This window comes from Austrofundulus limnaeus, unplaced genomic scaffold, assembly GCF_001266775.1.
Source record: "Austrofundulus limnaeus strain Quisiro unplaced genomic scaffold, Austrofundulus_limnaeus-1.0 Scaffold533, whole genome shotgun sequence".
Taxonomy (NCBI): Eukaryota; Metazoa; Chordata; class Actinopteri; order Cyprinodontiformes; family Rivulidae; genus Austrofundulus; species Austrofundulus limnaeus.
In genome coordinates, this window is record NW_013952935.1 from 205,772 (window position 1) to 219,498 (window position 13,727).

General features: G+C 43.3%; 2 protein-coding genes across 2 annotated transcripts in view; one reads left to right on the forward strand and one right to left on the reverse strand.

The window, feature by feature from the left end:
- The window catches only part of wdr75 (WD repeat domain 75), a 13,362-nt gene extending 11,711 nt beyond the window's left edge, over positions 1-1,651 (forward strand). The window contains exons 18-21 of the mRNA XM_014026192.1: positions 450-509; positions 638-775; positions 844-935; positions 1,232-1,651. Of these exons, the coding sequence (XP_013881646.1) occupies positions 450-509; positions 638-775; positions 844-935; positions 1,232-1,445 (504 nt within the window). The 3' untranslated portion in view covers positions 1,446-1,651. The remainder of the gene's footprint in view (positions 1-449; positions 510-637; positions 776-843; positions 936-1,231) is intronic.
- A 1,852-nt stretch (positions 1,652-3,503) lies between these two features.
- Positions 3,504-13,499, reverse strand: slc40a1 (solute carrier family 40 member 1). The gene is made up of 8 exons (XM_014026201.1): positions 13,166-13,499; positions 13,019-13,086; positions 12,502-12,661; positions 12,310-12,425; positions 10,855-10,981; positions 10,358-10,600; positions 8,240-8,878; positions 3,504-7,204 (listed from the first exon to the last, which is right to left on the reverse strand). The coding sequence occupies exons 1-8, from the start codon at positions 13,197-13,199 to the stop codon at positions 6,888-6,890; spliced, it is 1,704 nt and encodes a 567-aa protein (XP_013881655.1). The 5' UTR covers positions 13,200-13,499; the 3' UTR covers positions 3,504-6,887.
- Positions 13,500-13,727: the final 228 nt, after the last annotated feature.

The window sequence follows — 13,727 nt, forward strand, 5'->3', positions numbered from 1 at the left end:
TGCTAACTGTGCTAACAAGCTGACTGTATTAACATGCTAACTGTGCTAACAAGCTGACTGTATTAACATGCTAACTGTGCTAACAAGCTGACTGTATTAACATGCTAACTGTGCTAACAAGCTGACTGTATTAACATGCTAACTGTGCTAACAAGCTGACTGTACTGACATCACTGAGCTGACAGGTCTTTCTTCCATCGAAAACAAGTTATTTTGTAAACAGTTCAAAAATTTTAAAAAAAAATTAATAATTTAATGTAAAGACAATGTTAAATACAGATGATCATCAATCCATAACAAATAAATCTCTCTTCATGACCATTACACATGTTTTTGTGACAGCTACATCAGCGCAGGCTGCTGCTGTTTTTCTGTAGACATTACTTTGTTTACAGCTTGTTTACAGCTTGTTTACAGCTTGTTTACAGCGTCTATGCTTCCTCCTGCAGGACCTGCTGACGTTCAGCACCAGAGCAGAAGAAGAAAAGCTGATGGCTGCAAATAAGCAGGTGACTTTCTTTGAAATGCTCGTCGTTATCAGACAYGTCATAAAACCTTCAGAGGACTTCCTGTCAAACAGGAAGTTGTATTTTGAAAAGCGTGACGTCTCAAACGGGTCGACCTCGTGTCTCCTCAGCTCCTCGTTGACGACACCGTCGCCATGACGCCGTTCTACCTGCTGCTGGGGAAACATCGGCGTCCGGAGGCGGCGGCGAGCGGCCCGTTGTTCGACAGAGCTGCTCCTCTTCCTCACAGCTCTGCAGCCGTTAAAGAGGTGAGTTCTGATTGGCTCGTTGTTTCAGCAGAAGCTCCTTCACCTGACGCACCTCCTCTGTCCTGCAGCTCCTGCAGACCCCGGCCCACGTCCTCCCCTCCACCTCCTTCCTGTGCTCCGCCTTCGTCAAGTCGCTGCTCGTCTCCGTCACGGACACCAGGTCAGTGGTCTGACGCGTGCAAAAGTCCTGATGCAGCCCTCGTTTCTCCTCAGCTGAAAGTTTAGCTGTTGGCAGGGAAAACTTTATTTTATTTATCAAAAGTTTGTTTTTGTTTCACCGAGTTCAGTCGAGGGTAAAAATAGTCAGCGTGACTTGAGGAAAACAAGCTGCCGAAACCGGAGCTTCCTGTGAGTCAGCAGTTTGTAGGAAACAGGAGTTGTTTATCTTTAAAACCTGCTGAGTCATGGTAACCTCTTTCTGTTTTTCTCCTTCCACGAACGCTCTCCTGGGTTCAGGGAGGACAAGCGCTCRCAGGAGGAAATGGAGAGTGAGAAAGAGGAAGAAGATTCGGACCAGGAAACTGAGACTGGGATCTTGAGACCAGATCAGGAGTTGATGGGGGCCCAGGAGTCAGGAGGCCCGGACCCCACCCTGACCAGAGCTCAGGTTCGAGCCCTGAGGAGGGTGAGGAGACTGGACCACAGCTGGCTCGCAGGCCTCCTGGACTAAATACAGAAACTGTTCTGTTGCTGTGGCTCCAACCGGACCTGTTTCATGTTACATGATTCTGGTTCTGGTCACCAGAACCTCAGAACCTTCACCGTTTGCTTCTGCAGTTACTGGAAAATAAATCTCTCTTCACGAGATTGATCATTTTTCATTTTTCCTGCAGATTTTTCAAACTAATAAATCAGTTTTTATTGTTTCTGATAAAATCAGAGTTTGTTGAAAAAGCTCCGTTTTCATCCTCTGGAAATAATTAAAAATTATTTTACTACAAACTTTTTCTTTTTTCATCAACTGAAACTTATTTCAAATTGTTAACCTTTGTGCCGGCTTATTTTTTTTATCATTAATATTTAATAAAACTCCTGTTTTCTAAACTTTAGCTTTTATTTCAGAGTTTAAATGAAACAAAGTGCTGAGTCATGCTTTTGGCTACATGTATTGTTTTTAGGTTTAGTTTATTTAGCTTTCAGTAGAAAAGTTAAGAATAGTTTATAACAAGTATAGTGTAAGAATAGTACAATTTAGCTCATTTTTTGATACAGTTAAGCTACATTTAGCTTTTAGTTGCTTTTTATTTAAGTTTTTAATTATGGGTTTGCTAATTCTAGGTTAAGGTTTTGCTACATTAGCTTATTTGCATTTATCTGCATTTAGCCTTTAGCAACAATTTGCTACATACAGCTTTAAGCAAATGCTCTGCTACATTTAGCTTTTAGCAACAGCGCTGCTGCATTTAGCTTTTAGCAAAAACTTCTGCAGTTAGCTTTTAGCCACAATCTGCTGCGTTTAGCTTTTAGCAACAGCACCAATTTGCTGCAGTTAGCTTTTAGCACCAATTTGCTGCAGTTAGCTTTTAGCAATATTTTGCTGCTTTTAGCAACAATTTACTGCTGTTAGCTTTTAGCCACAATCTGCTGCATTTAGTTTTTAGCAACAATTTGCTGCAGTTAGCTTTTAGCAAACTTTCTGTTTCATCTAGCTTTCAGTATCGGTTTTACTACTATTAGCTTTTAGAAACTTCTGCTTGTCTTAGCTTAATTTCAACTGTCAAACTTTTTCACTCAAGTATTTTTTTTAACTTTGTGTTTCTTTATTCAGTAGATGTGGTTCTGGTGTTTTTGCTGCGGGTCAGACCAGGTTCTGCAGAGCTAAAGTTCAGAGTAAGCTTTTTAAACTTCTGTTCATAAAGTCACGTTTTGTTTCCAGGCTCGAATCAAAACTCAGCTTTTCTTCAGCATTTTTCACTTCCTCTCTGGTTTCTTTATGGTCACTTTCCTCCAGGCCCGGGTAAGACCTGGTTCTGGCCCAGCTGAGCCTCTGGTGGTTCTGTTGTGTCAGTTTTATTTGGCTGCAGCTCTTTGTTCGGATCGATCTGGGTCAAACCAGACGTGCTTATCAGAGTGTCCCTGCCGCTTTTATTGATCTGATAAACCTCCAAGAACAAAAACCTTACATTTATTCATGTTGCTGCTGTAAACTATTATTATCTCTACACAACAATTAATAACAAAGTTCACATTTTAAGAAAGCACTTTAAATATTTAAGCTTATTGCAACTAAAAACTAATTTAACACATTTAAAACAACTTTAAATGCTTTCATATGTTTTTTTTTTCACTCTTTGTGCTTATTAATTAAAATATCTGCTTGTTAAGAACAAACCTCTGGAGACTTATCTCCTTCTGCCTGCAAGACGTTGGACTTTGTCCAAAGTCAGCAGCTTTTTAAAAAAAATCAGAACCTGAGTCATTAAACTTCTACAAGTCCTTCACCTCCGAACAGTTTGTGCTGTTAAAAGTTTTTAGCTTCGGCTTCAAACACGACGTCGGAGCGGAAACACAGCAAGGATGAAGCTTCTGCTGCTGGTTTTACTTCTGTAAACGTGTCGACRTTTGAAACCTTAAAATTACTGAAACACTGTGATGGTGGTCTGAGCTGCTGAGGTATGTGACCTCTGAACCCAACACACCAATACACATACACATACACACACCAATACACACACACACCAATACACACATACACACACACCAATACACACACACACACAACAGGAAAGTTGTTGCAAATTCTTTTTAATTCAAAAATTACACACAACAGAAGCATTTACAACATCCTCAATTCTACTGGAGTGTGATTTCTACACAAAAAGCAGCGTGATTTAAAGCCTCTGCCTACGGAAACTACAATACTGTATGTTCACACACGCACACACACACACACGCATTTAAAGATTAAAGCAGGTATATTCAGATAAAAGGCAGAAATTTCCAATAAAATCTCAAACTTGATACAAAAACACTTAAAATATTTTCAAAACGAACAACATTACAGTACATTTATTCATTTATTTTCTGCATTAAAGATGGATTTCTACATTTAAAACAAAGTTTACCATCGTGTTCCTGAACTCTTTTAATGCGTCGACCAGCAGGTTCCTGAACTTAAAAACAAAACATCATCTTTAACCTGGTCTGCAGCTTCCATTAAAACTTTAACATTTTAATTTAAATGTCAAGAAACGAGCCACAAACTGTGCTAAAGTTCGCTGAAGTCTTTTTGTTTTCACTTCGAGAAGTCAGACTGTAATCTTTTARAGTGGTTTTAATCAATAGATGGATTTTTTTTGTTTGTTTGTTGAAGCTTTTCGACTCTGAACCACGAGTCAAACGGGCAAAACAAGGCTCCAGTTAAATGAGTAAAAACAACCGTTTGAGGCGGTGAAAGCAGCTCGGTTTGATGGACTTTAACGATTACAGAAGTCTGACTGTAGCACCGAGTTTTGACTCCAAATCCCTAAAAATCTACATTTTTAAAGCAACACAGACTCAACCATCGTCTGTTCAAGGTTTCTTTGTTTTTTTTGCTGACTTAGACGTTGGCTGGGCTTCGTTTGAGGAAACGAGTTTTTCCAAAGTAAAGCGACCCCCACCTGAACACGTGATGCTGAGCATTTTGTGCCTCGTTTGAAACCACAAACCTGTCACGTGAGCGAGACAGGCGGGCGAGGAGGGGGGTTGATGTGCAAAACTATTGAACTCTWGTGCCTGATCACGCATTATCTGTGAGCAATGACCGATCGCTTTAAAGTGCCTGAGTAACGACAATCACGACAGGAAGAGAAGTAAAAATCACTGAAAGAAATCACAGAGTAAAGAGGGTTGGGTTGTTTGAACGTCCTGGAATGCTGCGAACAGAACCGGTTCCCTCACTTCCTCTGGAGCCTCGGCGCAGGTGGGCTTTGGTAACTGAGCGTTGCCACCGTGGCCTCCAGAGGGTTTGTTTCTTATGGCACAAGAAGAAGACACAATACTGCTGAGTCYGTACAAAAACAAAACACCGTCTGAGAATAAATAGAATTAATGTAACCCTCATCACCGTTAAAGAGACTCGTTGTGTGTTTGGTTAAAAACAACAAGCCGCCCACACCAGCCTCGGCCACCCGTTCCCTKACTTCTCCACCGTTTGACCCGCCCGTACGCCAGAGCGCCCTCCGGCTCGACCGGGGCTAACGGGAGAAGATGATACGGTGAGACTACGCGTGTTAATGAGCAAAGCCCCGCCTTCTAAAATTACACTACCAGGTTTCTGCTACAAGCTAGTAGGCTAGCAGTGGTTAGCATCAGGATCCTACGAAGCTGCGGTGTTAGTTGGGTAAATAACGCCCCTTTTCCACTATTGCCCCCTAGTGTAGTGTCGGTACAGTCTGTGTCGGTACATCTGTGTTGGAACAGTCTGTGTCGGTACGGTGAGGGTCGGAACGGTCTGTGTTGGTACGGTCAGTGTCAGAACGGTCTGTGTCGGTACGGTCAGTGTCGGAACGATCTGTGTCGGTACGGTCTGTGTCGGAACGGTCTGTGTCGGTACGGTCTGTGTCGGTACGGTCTGTGTCGGAACAGTCACAGTCTGTGTCGGTACGGTCTGTGTCGGAACGGTCTGTGTCGGTACGGTCAGAGTCTGTGTCGGTACGGTCAGTGTCGTACATCTGTGTCGGTACGGTCAGTGTCGGTACATCTGTGTCGGTACGGTCAGTGTCGGTACATCTGTGTTGGAACAGTCTGTGTCGGTACATCTGTGTCGGAACAGTCTGTGTCGGTACGGTCAGTGTCGGTACAGTCTGTGTCGGTACGGTCAGTGTCGGTACATCTGTGTCTGTACGGTCAGTGTCGGTACATCTGTGTTGAACAGTCTGTGTCGGAACGGTCAGTGTTAGGGTTGGGCAATATTGGCAAAAAAATTAATCACGATTAATTGTGGTATTTAGCCGATAACGATTAATTTGACGATTAATCYCCTGGAGTTCCTGGACACCCTCATGCCATAGTCACATGACCAATTAAGTGGGAAAGATTTGCTCTTCATACAAACCTGTTCCGAATTGTGTCAAAATTACAGACTTCAGGCTATATATCAAATKTTAAATTTTGTTGATKGATAAATAAATTACACACCTTTTAAAAAAATTTTTCATCACATTTGAAGTGGAGAGGAGCACCGAGTGGACTGAAATCTCCAGTCYGTCTGCCGGGTGGCATAAATCGTATTAATCGTCAAGTGCCAAAAAATAATCGTTTTTCTGACGATTAATTGCACACGATACGATTATGCCCAACCCTAGTGTAGGTACATCTATGTCGGAACAATCTGTGTCGGATCAGTCGGTGTCGGTACGGTCTGTGTAGATACGTCTATGTCGGAACGGTCAGTGTAGGTACATCTGTGTCGGTACGTCTGTGTCAGAACGGTCTACATCGGAACGGTCAGTGTAGATACGTCTGTGTCGGAACGGTCAGTGTCGGTACAGTCTATGTCGGAACGGTCAGTGTAGATACGTCTGTGTCGGAACGGTCAGTGTCGGTACGGTCTATGTCGGAACGGTCAGTGTAGGTACATCTGTGTCGGAACAGTCTGTGTCGGTACGGTCTGTGTTGGTACGGTCAGTGTTGGTACGGTCAGTGTCGGAATGGGTCAAATCGGGTGCTTTTCCATTGACGTTCCAGTCCGGTTCCAGTGGGTGTGTTTTGGACATTTCCACAGTCCGAAAATTGTCATCACGTATTTGCCTGAAGGTGATTGTAATGATGTTTGTAGGCAACCATTAARCGTAGCAGTGGGTTTGAACCRGTTTGAACCGCTCCTTCCATTGTGGTCCTCAATCGTGCCGTAATCGCACTTCAACCYTTTCAGTTTGTCCCGACACTGCTTCGGGGTTCTCTCGTAGCCACGAGTGGCCATCAGCTCCGACAACTCTTTGAACACTGTTTCGTTGCGAGTCGTGCGAGCAGCTTGGAACCACAATGAAGTAGGCACTAAATAAAGGGCTGGTTYCATGAAACTGGCCTAATGGAAAAGCGTGAACTGGTACTAGTGGAAAAGGGGCATAAGATACAGGGTCAGGCCGGSCGGGCTTGTACCTGGAACAGAACAGTCTCTTTAACGGCGTTAGACGGTGGTGGGGAGCGAGGGGCCGCCCTCCTCCTCCACCTTCTGCTCCGGCGAGCAGCAGAGGAACAGGCGGCTGCCCAGGCTCTTGAAGGCGAAACGGAAGTACATCATGTGACCCATGGCCACGAAGGACACGGAGATGAGGACCAGCAGGCCGAAGGCCTCCGGGTTGGGGGCCAGGATCACCATGATGAAGTGCAGCAGGTCTAAGAGGTAGTTCAAGGAGTTCTGGACGCCRTTGATCACGCCGCGCTCCGACTCGATGACGTTCTCCTGGATGAGCTGGGTCACGGTCAGGTCGAAGGACCACAGACCTGCAGGGAGACACGAGACACACACCTGGTGAGGATTTACAGCCAGTTTGCGCAGAGACAAGCAGGAAACATTATTGGACTCAAAGGTCTCAAATACAGCTTAGACTCACGTCCGGGGTGGAGACACAGTCTGAGAAAACAAAAGTCCAACCTGAGTGATGTAATCAAACTACTGATGTTTCTCTGGAGCCAAACATTTCTGCCTACAGCAGCTGTGAGGAGCTAGCTTTAGCTTAATATATCATCTGTACATTTTTAATATTTTTAGTCTTTATTTGATATTTAATTTACTGTATTTTACCCATGACACTCATTAAACATGCGCAATGTACCAAACATCTCTGTACACATTTTCTTAAACAGCCTGAGACATGTCTATCCTTCAAGTTCAAAAAGTCAAAGAAAACTTCTTTCAACTTAAGAAGATTGATAAAACACATGATTTTACCCATTTTGTCACATAACTGGCCTATTTTCTTCTAAATTTGGCTCAAAGTGAAACAGGAAGTGACATCAAAGGGGAACTCATTAATAAAATAAACTCTCTGGTCTTTGTTTATTAAAACAAATTATTTAAACTTTAACTCTTCTTCATGTCTTTGATAGAAACTCAAAATAATCTAAAACATCAGATTCTTCTCTACAGTCTGTGTTGTTAGCTTTGTAACAACGCTCTGTTTACATGCAGACATTCCCCTTTGACATCACTTCCTGTTTCTTCACATGTAAATATCTCAACAACCATCTCAGCGACGTGAAATCTTTTTTACAACATGTTATCAGTGTTATCTTTCCAAAAACACATTCATGTTTTTTACAAAAATTTGATGTCACAGGCCCTTTGTACATTGTTGATGTGTACATAAGTGTGCTTATTTTGTAATCCTGGGTGTTTATACGYATTTAATTCTAGTGTGCTTATTCCTTTCTTTCACGTCTCTGATCTGAACGGTTGCAGCTGTAATCCCTGTAATTTCCCTCAGAGATTAATAAAGTTTTCTGATTCTAAAGCAGCTAAATGAGTGAAAAACTCACCGACTCTGGCAGCGATGACGCCAGCAAACAGCATGCTGACCGACATGTAGGACTGCAGAGGAGGCAGCTCCTGGGCCGGCGGCGGCGCCGTGGTGGTGGCGTTCACCCCGGTGAGGACGTGGTCCGCCTCGGGCAGGCTCTGGCCTCCCACCAGGTGGGTGTAAAGGTCCTGGAAGGGCGAGACGGTGAGGTCGAAGGGGCTCCCGGGAGCGAAGACGGAGAAGACGCACATGGTGAGGCAGGACAGCTGGACCACGCCCGAGATGAAGCCCGTTCGGATCAGGCCGCACTTCTTGCGGACCCAGGTGAAGGCCACGGTGCCGCAGATCCCCGAGACGGCGGAGGCGCCCATCAGCAGGCTGAGCACGGAGCCGTTGAGGCCCTGAGTGTACGCGTAGCCCGTGGTGATGCAGTCGAAGCCCAGCACCGTCATGTAGAGGAAGGCCAGGGACATGCCCGCCAAGAAGATGTCCTGCTGGTAGTAGGACACCCAGCCGGACTTGAGGGTCTGCAGCGGCTCCAACACCTGCTGGCAGCAGCCGCGAGGCTTGGACGAGTCCAGGGACTTCACCACCACCACCGCCGCCTCGTTCATCAGAGGCTGAGACGACTCCTCGGGACTCTGACTGCCCTCAGGATCTGAAGGACCGCAGAGACATTATTAGCTTTTAGCTAGCATTCACTTCCTGCTACATCTTTAGCTTATCTCTGGTTRTTTTTAGCTTCCAGGTAGCTTTTTTTACTACATTTACCGTTTAGCTGTCCATTGCTCCTCAGGCTTTCAGTATTTATTCTTCATACTTTGAGCTAGCTAATGTTTAGCCTATAGCTAGCTTCTTCCTACATTTACTTCTTAGTTAGCCTTCTGGTATTTTTTAGCTAGTCTTTACTACTTTTAGCTTCTAGGTAGCTTCTTACCACTTTCAGCTATTAGCTAGCCTTTTTGATACTTCTAGCTTCCTGCCAGCCTATTACTCCATTACCTTTTAGCTACCCTTTAGCTATTTCAGCTTTTAGCTAAACTTTTTGATGCTTTTAGCATCTTGCTAGACTCTTCCTACATTTACTTCTTAGTTAGCTATTTGGTACTTGTAGCTTTTAGCTAGTCTTTACTACTTTTAGCTTCTACTTAGCCTTTTTGATACGTTAGCTTCCTGTTAGCATATTACTCCATTAACCTTTTAGCTAACATTTTGCTATTTCAGCTTTTAGCTAGCATTTTGCTACTTTTAACTTTTAGCTAGACTACTACTTTTAGCTTCTAGCTAGCTTTTTTACTACATTTACTTTTCAACTAGCCTTCTGATGCTTATAGCYAGTCTTTACAGCTTTTAGCTTCTAGCTAGCTTTTTTACTACATTTACTTCTTAGCTAGCCTTTTGGTACTTTTAGCTAGCCTCTACAGCTTTTAGCTTCTAGCAAGCTTCTTACTACTTTTAGCTTCTAGCTAGCTTTTTTGATACTTTAGCTTCCTGTTAGCATATTACTCCATTAACCTTTTAGCTAACCTTTTGCTATTTCAGCTTTTAGCTAGCCTTTTGCTACTTTTAACTTTTAGCTATGCTACTACTTTTAGCTTCTAGCTAAAGTCTTATTACATTAACTTCCAGTTAGCCTCTTACTACTAGAATATCACTACATTAACCTTTTAGCTAAACTTTTGCTATTTCAGCTTTTAGCTAACATTTTTGCTACTTTTATCTTTTAGCTAGTCTTAACTATTTTTAGCTTCTAATTAGCTTCTTACTACATTTAGCTTCTAGGTAGCCTCTTACTACTTTAAGCTATTAGCTAGCATTTTTGATACGTTTAGCTTTCTGCTATCCTTTTTGACACWTTTAGCTTTTAGATAGCTTTTTACTAGTTTTACCTTCTTGCCTCTTATTACTTTTCATGTCTAGCTAGCCATTTGATGTTTTTAGCTTCTAGTTAGCATTATACAGCATAGTTTAGCTGCCATTCTGCTACTTTAGACTTTAGTTAGCATTTTGAAACCTGTAGTTTTGAGCTAGTGTTATGAAACTTGTGTACCATTTCTCCTGTTTTAGCTAGGATCGTTGGGCTTTACCCGCTCGGGTTCAGCCTGCAGAACTCTCTAGAACTCAGCGGTTCTGGTACCTTTCTGTGGGCTCAGCTGTTTGAGCTCGTGCTGCTCCTTCTGTCCGGCCTTCACGGCCAGAGCCGGCGTCTTCTGGTACACCTTCCACAGCAGAGCGTACTCCACGCACATGGAGCACAGGTTCCAGCCGGAGATGAAGCCACAGCCGACGAAGTGCGAGCCGAAGTCCATGATCTGACCCACCAGCAGCGGAGCCAGGATGTTGGTCAGCTGGTCGATGATCCGCACCGTGGCGTTCATGTCTGCGAGGAGGAACRGGTTTATTTTTTTATTGTCACATTTACATCATGGTTTTACACGAAGGACAGCTTCAGGGTCAACGGGTTCGCTGCTCTGAGCGTTCGGCGCCGCGGGAGTAAATCTTTTAAACAGCTTAGAACAATCAGGAGGAAACAACAGGGCCATAAAGGTGGAAAACGAGACCAAGTCAGCAGCAGCGGCTCAAAGTCCCCCCTTCCCCCTCTGAAAGAGGAGATCTGATAACAGAAACGCTCACCTGCCAGACTGCTGCTGTCCTGACCCGCCACCACCACCACCCAGTCCCGCTGGATGGTGATGGAGGTCGCCGTGCTCGCCAGGTTGGCGATGTTGGCTATGGTGATGACCAGAATGTAGCAGACCGTCTGGAAACAAAAAAAACATTRACGTTAATTTGAGATAAAGACGCAGACATTTTCCTTTTTAAAACCAGTGAATTATGGCACTTTTGACTTTCCGTACGAAAACCTTCAAGACTTTACTTCTACCGTGGAAACTTTTTAAAACTTCCCACAGATTTGAAACAACCAACCATTCTTGCTTTGCTTTTGTGTAGAGTGCTTTAGACAGGATCGACTCGTTTTCTGTCRGTTAGCATTGATCCTGGTATCATGAGCACAAACTATAGATTATTTTGCACCAAAACATCTAAAGTATTCCTTAAAAACTACCAGACTCAAAGGTTTTATTTGCTAAAACCTTAATAATTATGAAGAAATCATAATTATTATTATGTAGCACTTGGACAGGATCTTGTCTGATTTGAGATGGTCTGAAAAAAGCGATATATAATTGTTGTTTTGCGAGAAAAACGTGGACATTTTCTTTTTAAACTTAAAGAGCAGGACTTTCAGCTTCTGTTAGATCTGAATCAACAATTCTTGCTTTGCTTTGATACAGAGTGCTTTAGAAACACTTAAAAACTGGATGTTTTAATCAGCTAAAATCTTTGAATAAAAGTATAAAGTAAAATATGAAACTACAGATTATATTAATGTAGATGTCTGGAGATAAAATCATGTCTAATAATAATATATTTGCCACAAAAAGTCGCATTTTGCTGATTTTACATGTATTGATTTGTCTTTAGTGTATTTTAGTTCTGAAAGTAAAGAAACGTGGATATTTGGCAACAGAAGCAGCACTTTAACAAAACTCAAAGGTCAAACTCTGTCGCTTTGCTTTGGAACTAAAAAAGAAAAAAAAATCGATTCTAAAAGTCTGTGAATAATTATCACTTCAGACCCTAACAGCTGTGTGATGATTCTGTAAATAAAAGGTGAAATAAAGGGGTTAAAATAACAGAAGTGGGTAACTTTTGTTGTTTCGTCACATGACAACAACCTGCTGACACAGAGGAGTTTTCTCCACAAACACCAGCTGGGACCCTAAACTCTGTCCCCTCTCAAACAGATGGCTTTTATCTGCACTCCCGAACGCCTCGGCTCCAAAATCTCACCAGTAAATTCTCGTTTATTCGCTCACGAGAGCGACAACCTAAAGAAAAAGCAGCCCGAGTCACGTGAAGCGCAGCCAAAGGTCCGTCTGAGGTGAATYCTGCTCCTGCAGCCATAAAGCTCGTCGATGGAGGAGCCTCTGTCAGCTGAGTTGAGCAAGTTTGGAGGTCAGAGCGACACAAAGCCAGGCGCAGTGAAAGCCCACGCCGAGGAGGCACAGAGGGGGGGGGTCTTACCAGAATCCATCCATTGTAGAGCACCGAGAGCTGCTCTTTGAAGTGGAAAACGAGCATGAGGAGCACGCCGCACACGATCACGCAGCTGTTCTGGACCAGCAGCGACGTCTGGGCCACTGAGGAGACATCAGAGCCAACGTTAGAGACCAAGACCTGACCGCCGTGCAGCCCGCTCCTGTCTCAGACGCTTACCTTTCAGTCTGGGGTTCCTGTCCACCCAGTTGCCGATGATGGCGCCCAGCAGGAGCACGGAGCCGGCCACCACCAGCCCGTACACCGCCGTGAGGAGCAGGCTGTCCCCGTACAGCTCCACCAGGAAGACCGCCACGGCGAAGTTCCACATCCGGTCCCCCTGGAGAGAAACATTCRCTGCAGTTACTCAAACATTCATCTCAGCTGCAGAAATAACACAAAAACATTTWAAAAAGCTGATTTTTACCCCATAAAACAACTCTTACCCCAACTATTGCTGCTAATAAACCATTTTAACCATCATTTTTCACTTTTTAAAAAAGTTAGTATTCATTAAATGAACTGTTTTAACTTCTGTAGCTCTTCTCACAYACACAAACCATGTTTTAGTCTAATAAATGACACAGTGACTTATAATAACAATAAATTATATCTAAAATTTCAACTRGAAAATGCAGCTAAATTGTGCATTTAGTCATTTAAATACACAATAATGCATTAATAAATGTCTACTTACCCATGTTGACAGTGCATGTCCCATGTAAATAAGAAATTTAGCTGAAGTGAAGAAATCCTGGAAGGATTCTGTAAATAAAACATATCATTTTTGTCATATTTTTGTAAATAATTATAAAAAAATGTGTTTTTTAGAGGAATAACTCACCGCAGCAGGTCTTCTTCGGTGCAGTATTATCCATTTTTAAAGTTGTAGAGAAAAAAACTTGGAGGGTTTTTAAATTTCTCCTTGTTTTCAAAGGTCAGCCCCTCTGCATTCAAGCTTCGGCAGAAAATATAAGGAAAAAAACAAACAAAAAAATCGTTTTTTTCTAATTTTCCTCCCTTCCAAACTTAGCTATCACTGTAGCTGAAGTTGGAAAGAAATATTCTTATGGTCTAAAGGACCGTTCGCTCACAAAAAACAGGAAAACAGAAGAATAAAGGMGGCCAGGTTGAACCCAGGTCCGATGATCGTCTCTCCCCCTACTGCTCCTCTGTTTACGTCCAGACCCTTATATAGCAGCGCTGTCACGTGACACACCGCTGTGAACGCCCACCGCACGCGCTCAGTCAAACCGGGCAGAGGGGGACAAAAGGGGCGGGCCGTATTAGCTCAGAAGCTAGCAGAACAGGTAAATCCAGATTTTTTTAGACACACATGAAGGATTTGTGTTTCATCCGAGCATTAATGGCTTTTGTTACACACACACACACACACACACACACAC